This window comes from Mastigoproctus giganteus, chromosome 12 (assembly GCF_048544385.1).
Source record: "Mastigoproctus giganteus isolate SK-2022 chromosome 12, ASM4854438v1, whole genome shotgun sequence".
NCBI lineage: Eukaryota > Metazoa > Arthropoda > Arachnida > Uropygi > Thelyphonidae > Mastigoproctus > Mastigoproctus giganteus.
In genome coordinates this window covers 173,695,126-173,712,666 of record NC_143586.1, presented here as the reverse complement: position 1 = coordinate 173,712,666, position 17,541 = coordinate 173,695,126, and the positions used below count along the sequence as shown (strand labels likewise).

The window sequence follows — 17,541 nt, the reverse complement described above, 5'->3', positions numbered from 1 at the left end:
TACATTTGTCAATGTTAAACTTCATTTGCCACCTCTCAGCCCATCTGCTCAACCTTTCCAGATCCTGTTGAAGTAGCATAGTGTCAGTAGTGTCCTTGACAACCCTGCCAACCTTTGTATCGTCTGCAAACTTGGACATTAAGCTTGTTATACCATCATCAATATTATTTATAAATACAGAAAACAATGGACCCAACACTGAACCCTGTGGGACTCCACTAATAACATTAGTCTACAATGCGCATTGTCCATTGATTACCACTCTGCCTTCTCCCCCCTCAACCACCCCTTTATCCATAGCAGCAATTTGCCTCCAATGCCACACTGCTCAAATTTGTGCAGCAGTCTTCCATGTGCAACAGTATATCAAAAGCCTTTCTAAGAGCCAAGTATATAATATCAAAGTTATTCCCTGCATCCAGTTCTTTTGTGATTGCGTCATAGTACCCAATTAAATTGGTCAGGCAAGACTTCCCCTTAACAAAACCATGCTGTGTCTGAGCTATAACTGAAGTCTTGTCTAGATCCTGCAGTGCTTCTTTAACCAGTGTCTCCATTAATTTTCTTGGAACAGAAGTTAAACTCACAGGTCTATAATTACTTGTCAGCCTTTGATCCTCCTTTGTGAATTGGGGTCACATTTGCACATCTCCAGTCTATGGGTACCTTCCCTTAGTCCAAGGAAGCTCTCATAATTATAGCTAAGGGTTTGCTTATATCCTTTGCTGCCTCCTTTAATATAACTGGATAGATCCCATCCACCCCAGGTGACTTTCTTGTGTTTATCTTCAACAATTTCTCCTCCACTTTACTCTCAGTTATTACAAGATTATCTAGCTTACTGCCACAGTTGAATACACCTCTGGCATTCCCCTCACTGAATAACTCCTCGTGTGTGAATGTCGATGCAAAATATTCATTTAGTTTGTTAGCTACCTGAGCAGGATCATCAACAGTTCAACCATCAATATCAAGTGGACCAATCTGATTCATCCCCTTCCTTCTAGAATTTACATAAGTAAAGAACTCTTTTCTGTTTTTCTTTGCATCCCTTGCCAAAGATTTCTCGTAATCTGCCTTCGCCTGCCTAACCTCCTTTGTAACTTGGTTACAGATCAACTTATATCTATCATAGGCTTCTGTGTCACATGTTAATTTATATGTATCCCATGCATTTTTCTTCTCTGCCATATATCTCATTAGTTCATCTAACATCCATTTAGGCCTAAACCTTGAACAATATTTCTTAGTTGGTATGTAAAGCCTAGTAGCTTCCAAGATAAGTTCTTTGAATTCTTCCCATTTTGCATTTGCTGTTGGTAACATCATCAGTTGGTCCCACTGTATAGAATTTAAATACTGTCTCAGACCATCGTAGTCACCTTTATGAAAGCAATAACCCTTCCCTTTACCCTTGATGGTAGTTACCTCTTTAAGTAAATCCCACTTCAGCACACTGTGATCACTGCCACCCAGTGGTTCCTCTATCTGCAGATTCTTAATGCATGAAGAATCACTACTGATAATCAAATCAAGAGTATTACTCCCTCTAATTGCCTCCCAAACATGCTGATGTAGAAAACAATCATCCAATAAATCCACAAAAGCCTTGCTAGTGTGCGAGTGACCAACCCACAAATTCCAGTCAATATCTGGGAAATTAAAATCCCCCATTAATAGACTCTCTGATTTACTGGCCCACTCTATTTCAATATACAGTTTCTTATTATACTCATCACAGTCATTAGGCCTATAGCACTCTCCTACTCTCAATTTTGATCTCCCAATGCTTATGTCACACCAAACTGACTCGACACTGCACTGTCCGGCGATGTCGACTGGCTTCACTTACTTGGATTTTGTGTTTCTTAACTAATAGCATAATCCCTCCTCCCTTCCTATCCTTCCTGTAGACGTTGTACTCCCCAAATTCCAGTTCTGCATTCCTTGCATCTGTGTGACACCACATCTCTGATATCCCAACAATATCTGCCTTTGATGCTTTGAGTAATACCTCAAATTCATCAAATTTATTTACCGAACTCCTAGCATTGGTGTACATACAAGTATACATGTACCTGTTCTTTTTCTTAGCTACCCTACAAACCATGTGTTTACTTGTACTGCAATGACTCCCAGCAGTCTCTGACATATCCTGCATCTTGTTTTCCAGGCTTCTGTTCATTCCAATAGAAGCAGTGCAAGAATCACTTTCACCTCTGCCAGTGGCTACTGGCAATCTATTAGTCCTCCCAAGCTAGCAGTTTTCTGACCCACCTAACACTGCCTCGATAGCATCAGCAAATATTCTTACACCCTTTCTATTTAAGTGTATCCCATCCCTGTAGAAGCAGTCCCTTCTGTTAACAAGTACATACCAGGCTGAAAAAAAATTCTATCCCTTGAGCCTTGCACAATCTTTCCAGGGCCGAATTGAGTGACAAGGCTCTCATCATATACTCCCTCCTATTGTGTCTGGGCAGAATTGCAGACACTTTCAAATTCAACCCTAATTCACGGCTTTTTTTCAACAGTGACCTGTACTTGTTAAGTAATTCTGCCAGTCTCCTACTCTTAATATCATTAGTGCCAACATGTACAACTATATCACAGACTAAAAGATCAACAGTAGCCACAGGCAGAGGCAAAAGTGATTCTTCCACTACTTGAATTGGAATAAGCAGCAGCCAAGGGAGCAAGTTGCTGGGGTTTTCAAGAACTGCTGGGAGTCAGAATGAAAAAATAAATATATGGGCTGTGTTATGGTAACTAAGAGTAAGAACAGGTGCAGGTATAGTTGCATGTACAAGAAAGCTAGAAGTATAGTAAATAAATTTGAATTTGAAGTACTGGTCAAGACATCAAAGGCGGATATTGTTGGGATATCGGAGATGTGGTGTCACACAGGTATAAGGAAAGCAGAATTGGAATTTGGGGAGTACAATGTGTACAGAAAGGATAGACAGGATAGGAAGGGTTATGCTGTTCGATAATGTTAATTACACACAAAATCTAAGGAAGTGCATCCAGTTGACAGAGGGACAGTGCAATGTTTAGTCAGTTTGGGGTGATGTAAGCACTAGGAAAGCAAAAATGAGGGTAGGAGTTTGTTATAGGCATAATTACTCTGATGAGTATAATGAACAATTATACAGAGAAATAGAGTGGGCCAGTAAATCAGAATGTCTTTTAATTGGGGATTTTAACTTTCCAGATATTGACTGGAACTTGTAGATTGGGCACTCGCATGCCAGCAAGACTTTTGTGGATTTATTGCAGGATTGTTTTCTACAGCAACATGTTCTAGGGGCAACCCGAGAGAGTAATACTCCTGATCTGATTTTCAGCAGTGATTATTCATGCATTAAGAATTTGCAGATAAAGGAACTACTAGTTGACAGTGATCGCAATTGTACTGATGTGGGATCTCATAAAAGATGTAACTACCATAAAGAGTAAAGGGAAGAGTTTTTGCTTTTGTGATGGTGATTACAGTGATCTCAGACAGTTTTTAAATTCTATACAGTGGGATCATCTGATGATGTTAAAAACAGAGAAATTCTAAATGAGAATTCTAAAAATTCTAAATCAAAGAATTAATCTTGGAAACTACCAAGCTTTTCATACCAACTAAGAAATACTGTTCAAGATTTAGACCTAAATGGATGTCAGATGAAGTAATGAGGCTCTTGGCAGAGAAGAAAAATGCATGGAATGCATATAAATTATCAGGCGACATAGAAACCAACGGCAGATATCAGCAAGTCTGTAATCAAGTCACAAAGGAGGTTAGGCAAGCGAAGGCTGATTACAAGAAATCCTTGTCAAAGAATGCAAAGAAAAACAACAAAGACTTCTTTACTTATGTAATCTCCAGAAAGAAGGGAGGGAATCAGATTGGTCCACTTGATATTGATGGTTCAACTGTTGATGATCCTGCTCAGATAGCTGACAAACAATGAGTATTTTGCATCTACATTCACACATGAGGAATACTGTAAGGAAGGGGAGGACAGAAGTATACTAAACTAACAAGGAGCTAAATGATTTTGTAATAACAAAGAGCAAAGTGCAGGAGAAATTGTTGAAATTAAACATAAAATAGGCACCTGAGGTGGATGGAATCTATCCATTTTTTATAAAAGGAGGCAGCAACAGAAGTAAGCAAACCCTTAACCATAATTATGACAGCACCCTTAGATTCAGGGGCAGTCCTCATGGGCTGGAAATGTGCAAATGTATCCCCAATTCACAAAAGGGATTCAAAGGGTGACACAAATAATTATAGACCTGTTAGTTTAACTTCTATTCCGGGGAAAATAATGGAGTCACTGGTTAAAGAAGCATTGCAGGATCATCTAGACAAGATTGTAGTAATAATTGTGAAACAGCTGTTGTTGTTGTTAAATTTGTTCGTGCATCAGCAACTTAGGCTATAATGCACTTGTGAAACAGCATTGGTTTGATAAGGGGAGGTCTTGTCTGACCAATTTGATTGGATACTACAATGTGGTCACAAAGGAACCGGATGCAAAAAATAATTGTGATATCATATACTTGGATTTCAGAAAAGCTTCTGATACTGTTGCACATGGAAAGATTGCTGTACAAATTGGAGAGGTATGGCATTAAGGCCAAATTGCTAAAATGGATAAAAGGTAAAGGGATGGTTGAGTGGAAGACAGCAGAGAGTGGTAAAAATGGACAATGTTCTACGTGGACAAATGTTATTAGTGAAGTCCTCCAGGGTTCAGTGCTGGGCCCATTGATGTTTTGTGTATTTATCAATGAAGGTATATCAGCCTTAACATCCAAGTTTGCAGACAATACAAAGGTTGGTAGGGTTGTTAATGACAGTAGAGGCAGTGTGCTACTGCAACAGGATCTAGAAAAGTTAGGCAGACAGGCTGAGAAGTGTCAACTGAAGTTTAACATTGACAAATACAAAGTACTGCATATGGGCAGGAGCAACCCAAGAGAAACGTACCAACTATGTGGTATTACAACCAGGGAAGTAGAGAATGAAAAAGAACTGGGGGTAATTGTGCAGTCAGATAAGAAATTCTTTGAGCAATGCAGACAGGCTGCCTGAGCAGGCCATGGAATCTTGTCAACAATATATAGGAATTTTGCTTTTAGGGATAAGGAGGTGATTATCCAGGTCACACTTTGAGTACCGAGTACAACAACAATACAAATGCCATTACAGCAAAGTAATTTTACCGGTAAATTTCATTGAACTTTTGCATGCTTCTCGTGTGTGGGCTTTCTTTACCTTAGTCGGGGATGCTTTTGTGTGTGAGAGGGAAGATTAAGTATAATCTCTGCATTCTTATGAGATCATATGAGGGCTTGAAGCCTTTGAAGGATTAAAAGACAAGGACCATCAAGCACAGCCACCCACCCCAATGCTTGAGCCCATGCTCCAACATCAGACAACAAAAAGACATCCTACACAGAAGAGTTCCCTGGTCTTACAGAAAGTAGCAAAATTGGGGACTAGATTGTCAGGGAAGTGAGAAATATATTGTGCGAAATGGACAGGTGGAATAGGATCAGGGGCTAGATATTGTAGAGTATCATCTTTTAAGGGCACAAAAGGTGACACTGTTATACACGTTGGCACTAATGATATTAAGAGTAGGAGATCTGAGGATCTACTTAACAAGTACAGAGCAATGTTAAGAAAAAGATGACTCCTAGACATGACAGGAGAGAGTGCATAATGAGATTATTATAAACATAAAACCATGCAAGAAAGTAAGCTTATAAAGCATCAGCAAAAAAAAGGCTCCCACATCACCTGTCCATCTTTTCCATAATTTTTCTAACATTTCCTTGAATTTATTCAAGTCATCCATTTCCACAACAACAGATGCAAATTTGTTCCAACAATCAACAACCTGCTAGCTGAAGGCAAACTTCTGTACTGCAACATCTTTCCAAATTTTAATTTATGCACTAATTTGATCAGGAGTTATTAGTAGTTGCAAATGATACAAGAAAGCAAGCTTATATAGCATCAGTCTGAAAAAAAAAAAAAAAAAAAAACACTTCCCACGTCATCTTGTCTAATCCCTGTAATAATTAGTCTAGTCCTTCCTTAAATTAATTCAAACTATCCATTTCCACAATAATAATGGAAGTTTGTTCTGTTCCAACAATTAATTACCAACTGGCCAAAAGCAAACTTTCACATATTCTATCCTGCAACCATCATTTTTCAATTTAAAAATATGCCCCTTCATGTATATATTGTCTGTTGTATTTTTTATACCCTTGGAACTCTGTTGGAACTTATATACTAAGTCATGAAACACAAATTTTGTATTGATAAATGTATATTAGTAAGCTCATGCACTGATAACAGTGCTATCTGACTGACATTCCAACCAAATTGATTTTTTAAAATAATGAAAATTAAATTACTGTTACAAGTAACTAGATGTAAATACAGTTTTATTAATAACATATTTGTCACTTTTTTTTTCAAAAACAAGACTTACTTTGATCAGGAGATTTTTTTTATGCACTGGGTCTGGTCTTACTGTTGGATCATAACTGCCTAAAAGAACAAAAAAAAAACTACTTTAAAAAATCCAATTATTAAATACTATTCATTATGTATATAAATAGCACTGTTAAGTGTAAAATTATGCAGCAATGCAGCTTCCAGGCATAAAAATTTATGTCTGGCATAAATCTATTAACTTTATTATTTAGAAATTAACTACAGTACCACATATTTATATAGTCACAACACAGTTTTCAAATATATAAAATATGTACTAGTCATAGCTTAAAAGAAGATTACACCAGTCAAACTTCAATAATAGAAATTATCAAATGTCATGGCTATGAGGTGTATTACACTACAAGAATAATCCTGTAAACAGAAGACATATCTTTTGATAGAACATTGAAGGAATTGAACAAGTAAATTTTGGAAGTAAATTCTGTACTTCAATGAAAAAAGGAGTCAAAGGAGTCACTGCTAGAAAGGACACCCACCACACACTATTGTGTGGGGTTTGTCATAGCATTGGCTTCCTTGAAAGAGAACAGAACTGTCAATAATGGTATCCTGATAATAAGAATTTAATTTTGTTTGTTCAAAACCAGCTAAATGAAAATGGGTTTCACTGGGAAACAAAACTGTGTTTTAAAATGTGAGGCTGATTCCCAAGGTAATTGGAAATCTTGTTGAAAACACTAAATATATCTCGATTTCAATTGAAGATTAAAATAAATGTATGCTGATAAGTCAGAACATCACATATTTCTCACTGTGTATACTTAAGTCATATTCATGTTTTGTGAGATAGCAAAAGCTTTTCTTCAATAATGTTTGTCTATCCTAATTCCTTATGTCAAGTATAAGTGAATTATTCATATTCACCCAGCATATCCTTCTGTCCATCCACTGTTAAAATTAACCCATTTCTCCAAACTACTTAACTCAACTAAACACAAACCAAACAAAATTCTTCACAAAAGTTTATCTGCACTTTATCTACAGAATTTCCATTCTGCAATATTCTTTCATAATAAAACTTTGTTGCATAATACAGATCACCGTAGTATTTGAAATTAAAAGGGTGCAGTTCCAAATGGTAGTATTAGCAGAGACATATGATGCAAGAAAGCAAAGCTTATACAACATCAGCCAAAAAAAAAAAAAAAAAAAAAAAATTCCCAATTTCACCCATCCATTCACTCCAAATGTTTGTCTAGTTATGCCTTGAATTTATTTAAGCTGTCAACTTCTACAATGACAGATGGAAGTTTGTTCCAGAAATCAACCACACACTGGCTAATGGCAAATTTCTGCACAGCTATTCTACAACTGTCCTTCCTCGATTTGAATTTATGTCCCCTCAAGTGATTAATCTGGGCAACAGGAAGATTCCCATCAGCATTAAGCTGGCTCAAACATTCAAGGCCTTATACACCTCAATCAGATCACCTCACTGGTGCCTAGTCATCAGACACTGTAATTTGCAAACCTAAAGCCTTTCATTGTAAGAGCAACCCTTTGTTCCATTTACTAATCTTGTTGTCCTTCTCTGTACTTGTTCCAGTAGCTCAACATTTTTCCTAAAATGAGGAATTCAGACCTGTATACAGTAATCAAGATGTGGCCTGACCATTGCCTTATACAAGGGGATAATCACCTCCTTATGCATACTAAAAAATTCCAGTATATATCACTGACAATACCCCATAATCTACTCTAGCAGCCTGTCAGCACTGCTCATAAAACTTCATATCTGACTGCACAATTACCCCCAGGTCTCTTTCATTCCCCACTACCCTGAGTGGAATATCACACAGTTGGTACAGTTCCCTGGGGTTACTGCTACCCATATGCAGTACTTTACATTTGTCAATGTTAAACTTCAGTTGCCACCTCTCAGCCCATCTGCTCAACGTTTCTAGATCCTCTTGCAGTAGCATACTGTCATTAACAACCCTGCCAACCTTAATATTGTCTACAATCTTAGACATTAAGCCTGATATACCTTTATGAATATCATTAATAAATACAGAAAACAACAATGGACCCAACACTGAACTCTGGGGGACTCCACTAATAACATTATTCCAAAAAGAGCAGCTTCCATTGATTAAGACTGTCTTCTGTCACTCAACCTTTATCCATAGCAGCATTTTGCCCTTAGTACCATACTGCTCCAATTTGTACAGTAGTCTTCTATGCACAACAGTATCAAAAGCTTTTCTGAAATCCAAGTATATGATATCAAAATTATTTTTTGCATCTAGTTGCTTTGTGACCACATCATAGTATCCAATCAAATTGGTCAGAGAAGACTTCCCCTTAATAACCCATGCTGTGTCTGAACTATAACCAAAGTGTTTTCTAGATGATCCTGCAGTGCTGCTTTAACCAGTGTCTCCATTAATATCCCTGGAAAAGAAGTTAAACAGGTCTGCAACTACTTGTGTTGCTCTTTGATCCTCCTTTGTGAATTGGGGTCACATTTGCACTTCTCCAGTCCATGGGCACCTCCCCTGAGTCCAAGGAAGCTTTCATAATTATGGCTAAGGATTTGCTTAATTCCTTTGCTGCCTCCTTAAATATAACTGAATAGATCCCATCCCCCAAGGTGCCCTTTTTATGTATAATTTTAACAATTTCTCCTCCACTTGGTTCCCAGTTATTAATAACTCACTACCATAGTTTAATACACCTCTGGTATTCCCCTTCCTGAATAAATGTGGATGCAAAATACTCATTCAGTTTGTTAGCTACCTAAACAGGATCATCAACAGTTGAACCATCGATATCAAGTGGACCAATCTGATTCATTTCTTTCCTTCTAGAGTTTACATAAGTAAAGAACTCTATACTGTTTTTCTTTGCATCCTTTGCCAAAGATTTCTTAATCTTCCTTTGCCAGCCTAACCACCTTTGTGACTTGATTAGAGACCAGCTTATATCTTCCATTGTCTTCGTGTCACCTGTTAATTCATATGTATCCCATGCATTTTTCTTCTCTGCCATATGTCTCATTAGTTCATCTGACATTCATTTAGGCCTAAACCTTGAACAATATTTCTTAGTTGGTATGAAAAGCCTAGTAGCTTCCAAGATTAACCGTTTGAATGTTTACGTAGGTCTGAGACAGTAAGTCTCAGACCTACGTAAACACTTTTACGAAAGCAAAAACCCTTCGCTTTACACCTGATGGTAGTTGCCTCTTTGAGTAAATCCCACATCAGCACACTGATCACTGCCACCTAGTGGTTCCTTAATCTGAAGATTCTTAATGCATGAAGACTCGCTATAGATAATTAGATCAAAAGTATTACTCCCTTTGGTTGCCTCCCGAACATGCTGCTGTAGAAAACAATCATCCAATAAATCCACAAAAGCCTTGCTAGCATGCGAATGACCAACCCACAAGTTCCAGTCAATATTTATGAAATTAATTTCCCCATTATAAGCCAATCTGATTTACTGGCCCACTATCTCTGTACAGCTGTTCATTATACTCTTCAGAGTCATTAGGCATATAGCACACTCCTACTCTCAATTTTGCTTTCCCAGTGCTGATGTCACACTAATTTAACTCAACACTGCTCTGTCCACCCATGTCGACTGGCTGTACTGTCTTGGATTTTATGTGTTTCTTAACTAATAGCCTATATAATATTGGTGTAAACACACCATAGACAACTCTTAAACAAAACTACATTAGTAGTTTGAAGGGCATCATTTTATCTGTAATCTCATACTGTGTTCTTTCTTCACAACAAGTTGCCATGTATTGCAGTACCTCAAATAAGTGGGTGGTGGTGCCCACTGAGAATAAGTAAGGATAGTCTTCTCTTTTAGTGAAGCGTTACTTATTCGAGGTAGTGCAATACATAGCATCTCATTGTGAAGGAAGAGCACAATATGAGACACAGATAAAAATGATGCCCTTCAAACTACTAATGTAGTTTTTTGTTTAGGTGTTGTCTATGTCTTTACACCAATATTATATAGATTATTATACTCTTAAAAATATGATGCCTTGTTGCATTTAATTTTACTTAACTAATAGCATAACTCCTCCTATCCTTCCTGTACATTGTACTCACCAAATTGCAATTCTGCATTCCTTATATCTGTGTGACACCATCTCTGATATCCCAATGATATCCACCTTTGACATCTTGACCAGCACTTCAAATTCATTTACTATACTCCTAGCATTAGTGTATACTCAAGTATACATGCACCTCTTCTTATCCTTAGCTAACCTAACACAACTGCCCCGGGGGCGCACATCTGGTGAGTATGGGCTTGACACCCAGGGTCTCTCTCTCTCTCTCTCTCTCTCTCTCGAATTTTTTTTTTTTTTTGGCTTGTGCAGCATAAGCCTCAGGCTTCCTTGCACCATATAGCTAATAATAATAACAACCCATGTATTTACTTGTTCCACAATGACTCCCAGCAGTCTCTGAAATCCCTGGCACCTTGTTTTCCAGGCTGCTGCTCTTTCCAATAGAAGCAATAAAAGAATCACTTTCACCTCTGCCAGAGGCTACTCTTAATCTATTAGTCCATGTATCCCCCAACTAGCAGTTTTCTGACCCACCTAACACTGCCTTGGTAGCATCAGCAAATATTCTTGCAACCTTTCTATTTAAAAGTATCTCATCCCTGTAAAAGCAGTCTCTCCTGTTAACAAGCACAGACCAGGCTGAGAAAAATTCTACCCCAAAACTTGCCAACATAATTTAACTTAAATTTTACCAGTCCTGAGATTGCAGGAGTTAAAAAAAATAAATAAATAAAAAAAAAATAATATACAGTAAACCCCCGCTATTCGCAGGGGTTACGTTCCTGAGAAATGCCGCGAATACCGAAAACGCGAATACTGAGTTATGGCTCCCATAGTAATAAAGGGGTTCCATTCCAAAGTATGAAATATATAAGAAAAACTAGTCTAAAATTTTGTCCATGTATGTATTATATGTACTTTCATAATATGACTATGTACATAGACAGTACATAGTGAAATGCAAGCATATGGCATCGAAATGAAAATAAGAAACAATTTAATATTAAATGTAATATTTATTAGAAATTTCAAACAAATCTTTCAAACCAGTGCCTTTGCTAACTAAAACACTTATCCCGCCAGTGCTATCACCAATTTCGCTAAAGTGTTGATAAAGGAGTTTTGCCTTTTCACGAATGATGAGTGAGTGAACTTAACGGAATTTTATTTTGAGTTCGGTCTTCTATCCACAGATTTAAAGGTTTTTCCATTTTTTCTAATTTAACATCATGAGTTACAGAGCAAATTTTTGAAGCAATTAGCGCATTTTCACGGACACCACGGCGGATTTTTTCTTCCGATTTCTTGATTGATCGTGCCGTTGACTCATTGATTTTATAATGTTTTGCCACTGAGGAGACACTTTCACCATTAGAAATTTTATCTAATAACCCAATTTTATTCACTAATGTTATCACCTTCTTTGATCTTTTCACATTTCCCTTGTTATTCGTACCCATATTTTTGTACGGGTTAGAAAGAACTTGTCCACAATAAAGTCACTTTCTTCTGTTAAAACACTCGAAAAAGTCTGTTTTACACTGTAAAATGGTAGATTTATCACTTTTGTAATCATATCAATTTATAAATTGATAAATTTATTCAATTTATAAGCATATAAATTAAAAGCAAACGACGAAACCTTCCACGACAAGCGCATAACACATACTGAACAAGGAATAGTGTGTTTAAGCGCATAACACATACTGAACAAGGAATAGCGAGAAACATCCATGCTTGCGATTTTGTCACCTCTCCCCCACCCACTGAGCGCTCTTTTTACCGGGAAAGATAATTTTAGCCACGCCCATGTTTTTTTATGGCGGAAAATGTTCACGGCGCTTTAAAATTCACATTTTTTTAGGTTTCATTTTATATTATATTAAATCAGCGACCGCGATACCGCAAATAGCAGGGGTTTACTGTATATATCTATCTATAATATGAGCAATTAATAAATATCTTAAGCAAAATATTGTCCAGATCGGATTAATACTATCTATTGTAGATAGAGCATTACATCCGTTGTTATATTACATCCATTGTGTTATATTATTATTACCTTATTTTACTTATGATTTTTCTTTACTAGGTTTGGCCTATGGGGGCTGGTATCGGCTATTATAGAGTTTTGGTGCCTTGATATACAGGTATATATATTTTTTAATGGGCAACCAGCTGGTATACATATTTCTTTATATAGTATCATTATTATATTTTCGGACACCACATAAAAAAATTCTAACATAATATACCATTAAACAGCATGTACCTTATTTACTTTTTTTTTTTTTTTTTTGATTTGGTAGTTGTTGGCGCATCGGCTTCTGTGGCCATATTGCACCTCCCAAGGTTTTTTTTGCAGTACTTTGATCCAAGCCCGAGGCGGGAATCGAACCCGCGACCTTTGGGTTGCCGGGGAGGTACTTTACCCACTCGGCTAGCCCGGTCGGCCCCTTATTTACTTAGACTATAATCAAATATTATATATATATATATATATATATATATATATATAAATAAAATATGGTCCTTGAGGTTGTCACAGACATTCTCTCAGATATGCCAGACAAGCTGTACTTACTACCTGGGAGTCAAACGCTGATGGAACTGATATTCGGGTGACACTCAAGTCAAGTGGACCCAATTTCGGCGAAGTCCGGATGGTCTGTGACAGCCAAATAAATCCTCTGCTTGCACCTTCACGATGGTGGGACTGTTAGTAATCCTGGATATAACCTCCATGCACAAGTACATGGTGGGTGACCACCCAGGTGTGAACCAACGTAAGCAGGGGTCGAGGTGTGGCGCCCACACCACATGGAGGAATGCCACCCCTCTATGTTACCAGGCAGTACTAGGTGGTAGATGACTCAACCAGTGTAATACCACCACTTTGCTTATTGGAGGCTTGAAGTGGTGGAACCCATGTTTAGTCTCTAGAGCTAAGTTCCAGCCAACCCTTCCCTATCTCTTCCATCATGCAATATGATTGATGACTTTTGAGGTTATGATGAACGTTATGAGGAATATTGGCGAGATCCAATATTCCTTACATTTCGAGCGTACAGATCTAAAACGATGTTCGCAGGCCGGCCACTAGTTAGTACACCGGACCGAACCTATTGGTAACTCTCTAGGAGGCTTCCGGATCAGCTAGTGTATAATCTTGTACCTCTACTCTGCCAGATAGTGACTGGAGAGAGTCCGAGTAGTGTGTGTATGCGGGGAGAATTGTCGAGGCCACGTTATGTCAAGGATCTGGGTATATTCTTACCACGTGTACACCATACCCAAAAATTTCATTAGTTCATACAGCATGTCCCACCCACTTTTTCTTACTATTGAATACACCATGAATTGTCAAACTAATACAGCAAGCTTATCTGCGAAAAGATCTAAACCTCCCAAGCACTTCCTAATTCATTTCAGAAATATACATGGTCTCAATTCTAATCTCAACGATGTCCATTTCCACTTGCAGTCTGCCAAACCCCATGTACTTTTTCTGACAGAATCTCAGTTATCGGTTGATTCAACTACTGCTCATCTCAGATGCCTAAATTATTCGCTGTATGATTCCTTTCGCCTCAAAGGTAGTACTTGTGCATATGTCCGTTCTGATATTCCCTGTCAGAGACTTTGCAATTTGGAATCTCCTCTCTTTGATCTTCTCTGGCTTAATCTCTACTTCGTTGTGTCAAATTCATCAGTTGTCTCTACCATTCTCCCACCTCCACTAGTCACTTGGAGCTCTTTGACTTCCTCTTTGCAACTTGACTTTCTCCAGTCCAACTTTCCTAACAATGAGGTAATTTTCCTTGGTGATTTTAATGTTCACAACTCCAGCTGGCTTCCGTTTTCTAGTCACACCAACCCAGCAGGTCGAGATTCTGAGGCTTTTGCAATTACTAATGACCAGCACAGATTGTTCATTTACTAACAAGAATACCAGACAATCCTAATCATACAGCCAATACGCTTGATCTTTTTCTCCCAAACAACCCTTCTAACTACACTGTCAAAGTGAGAGGTCCTTTAGGCACTTCAGATCACAACTTGGTTTGTCTCTTCTCCAATGGAACCTTTATCTCATGGCTATTCCCAACCTCGTGCTGTTTGGCATTACAAGAATGCAAAATGGGATGACCTGCGAGACTTCTTTTCTTTTCCTTGGTCGGATTACTGTTTCAAAACGTCTGATGTCAACGTGTGCTCAGATATTGTCAGTGAAATTATTCTTGCAGGAATGGAATCCTTTATCCCACACTAAACTTTAAAATCTCGTCCTTTATCTAAACCTTGGTTTTCCAATAAATGTACTAAGGCTGTTCAAGAGAAGAATGTAGCATATCGTAATTGGCTTGTTTCTAATTCTTCAGTTTCATTTTCTGCCTACACCAAAGCTTGCAACAATTGTAAAGCAGTTATTAATCAGTCCAAACTAGAGTTAGAACAGGCTAAGAATAGAAAACTTGCTTCTTGCCCTAATGGTAGCCGGGCATTCTGGTCTCTTGCCAAAGCTATTGGCTGCAAATTTTGCACATCTCTGCTCCCACCTCTGTCGAAACCAGATGGTTCTGTTGTCACATCAGCCAAGGATAAAGCTGACCTGCTAGCATCCCATTTTTCTTCCAGCTCATGTATTAATGATCTTGGTAAAACACCTCCCACCATTCCCAACATGCTCCATTCAATGCCTCCTGTGGTCTTCCGTCAAAAGGATATCAGAAGGATTTTGATGAATCTTGATGCTAAGAAAGCTCCAGGTCGTGATGGTATTTCTCCACTTGTTCTCAAAACCTGTGCTCCTGAACTTAATCCTATTCTTTGCTGCCTTTTTTCACTTTCTTATTCCAAAGGTGTTTTTCCTTCTGCTTGGAAATTTGCTCATATCCAGCCAGTTCCTAAAAAGGGGGGACAAATCCCTCCCATCCAATTATTGTCCCATTGCAATTACTTCTACTCTTTCTAAAGTAATGGAGAAATCAATTAACTGCCAACTCTTAAACTACCTAGAAACCTGTCTGATCAACGATCGCCAGTATGGATTCAATCAGTGTCAATCCACCGGTGATATTCTGGCTTATGTTACCCATTTATGGACTAATTCAATGGAAAGGTTTGGTGAAACACAAATAGTTGCTCTTGACATCTCAAAGGCTTTTGATCGTGTTTGGCATAAAGGTCTTCTAAACAAGCTTCCATCTTATGGTTTGCCAACTATTTTTAGTAATTGGTTATCCAGTTTTCTCTCTGATCGCTCACTGAGGGTGATGGTAGATGGCTCTGTCTTCTAACTTCTCCACTAATACCAGTGTCCCCCAAGGTTCAGTTCTTTCCCCCACTCTTTTCCTCTTGTATATTAATGACCTTCTTCAATTGACTGGAAATCCTATCCATAGTTTTGCCGACAAGAGCAAATTGCATTCCACTTTCCATTTTGAGAAACCTTGTCCTGCTCAATCAGCTTCAACTTCTCGAAAATCTGCTACCAATTCCTTAAATGCCGATCTTCAGGTAATTCTCCAGTGGGGCAAAGACAACTTAGTTGATTTCAACCATTCTAAAACTCAGTCTTGTCTTATCTTCACAAAAAGGATTCTTCTGCTCATCTTTAGTGACACTCCGATTTCTAGGCAAAATGATATATCTCTTTTGGGGATTACCCTGGCTTCTAATCTCTCTTGGCACAAGCACATTACAAATATTGCTTCTTCTGCATCTAAAAAACTTTTTTTCGCTCTCGGCGTTACTTTTCTTCCAAACAGCTGTTCCTTCTATATAAATCGCAAATCCACCCTGCCATGGAATATTGTTCCCACATCTGGGGTGGTGCCCCCAAAACCTCTCTCAGGCTTCTTGATTCCATTCAGAAGAGGGCAGTTGGGTTAATTAATGATTCATCTCTAACAGAGTCTCTCCACTCGCTTTCTCATAGACGTACTGTTTCTGCTGCATGCCTCTTCTACAGATATTTCCATGGGCACCGTTCTTCTGAATTGGCTTCTATAATTCCCACTCTCTCTTTCAAAATAGTCCGAACACGTGCCGCCACCAGCCAACATCCATTTACTGTCCAACTTCAAATCCACAGAACCAACTTTTCATCTTCCTCATTTATTCATTCAACTGCCATTTTCTAGAACAACCTTCCTTCATATGTATTTCCTGAAAATTACAAAATCAGAAGTTCAAGTCCAAATGTCAACAAATATCTTCTTTCATCTTCTCAACCTCCAACCCAAGCACGGTACTAAGTACTATAGGTTCTAATACCTCTCGTGTTTGGGGTTCGCATAAAAAAAAAAAAATAAATAATAATAATAATAATAATAATAATAAATATATATACACACACACACACACACACACACACACACACACACACACACACACACACAGTGTGCCAATTAAATAACGAGATGAAGGCTACTACAAAAAAAAGAATAACACTAATGACAAAGTAATCACCTCCGATGTGTACACACCGTTTACATCTTTTATACAAGTTTTAAAAACACTTCTGGAACTCCTCTTCTGGTACCGCTTTCAGCTGGTTGGTCACTGCAGTCTGGAAATCCTCTATTGTCCCATATTATTCATAGCTGATTTGATTTTTGGGAATTAAATATTAAACTGCAGAAGCCATATCTGGGAAATATGGAGGTGTTCGATGGCTGGAATCAATATTTTTGCCAAAAATTGCTTGATGAATTCCTGGCCGACCGAACAGAGATCAGTCGGCCAGGTCAGGGATTATCCTCTAATGACTCGCATCCTTTACGAAAACGAGAAAACCATTCAAACACTCTTCATCATAAACTTTTTTTTTTAAATCATCAAAAGTTTCCATGGCAAATTTGAATAAAATTTGATAACTGCTCTTTGCTCCATTTTTAACTTTCTGACGACTTGCACAAAACTATTATTACTCTTTCCATCATAAATCACGAACTACTGACCG

At 38.0% G+C, this 17,541-nt stretch overlaps 1 protein-coding gene across 5 annotated transcripts in view; it reads right to left on the bottom strand.

The window, feature by feature from the left end:
- LOC150077602 (1-phosphatidylinositol 4,5-bisphosphate phosphodiesterase delta-4-like) overlaps nt 1-17,541 on the bottom strand; it is a 298,832-nt gene that overhangs the window by 12,180 nt on the left and 269,111 nt on the right. For all 5 annotated transcript variants that reach the window (XM_090386233.1, XM_090386234.1, XM_090386232.1 and 2 more), the window contains one exon: nt 6,507-6,565. In XM_090386233.1, coding sequence (XP_090242359.1) covers nt 6,507-6,565 — 59 coding nt within the window. The remainder of the gene's footprint in view (nt 1-6,506; nt 6,566-17,541) is intronic.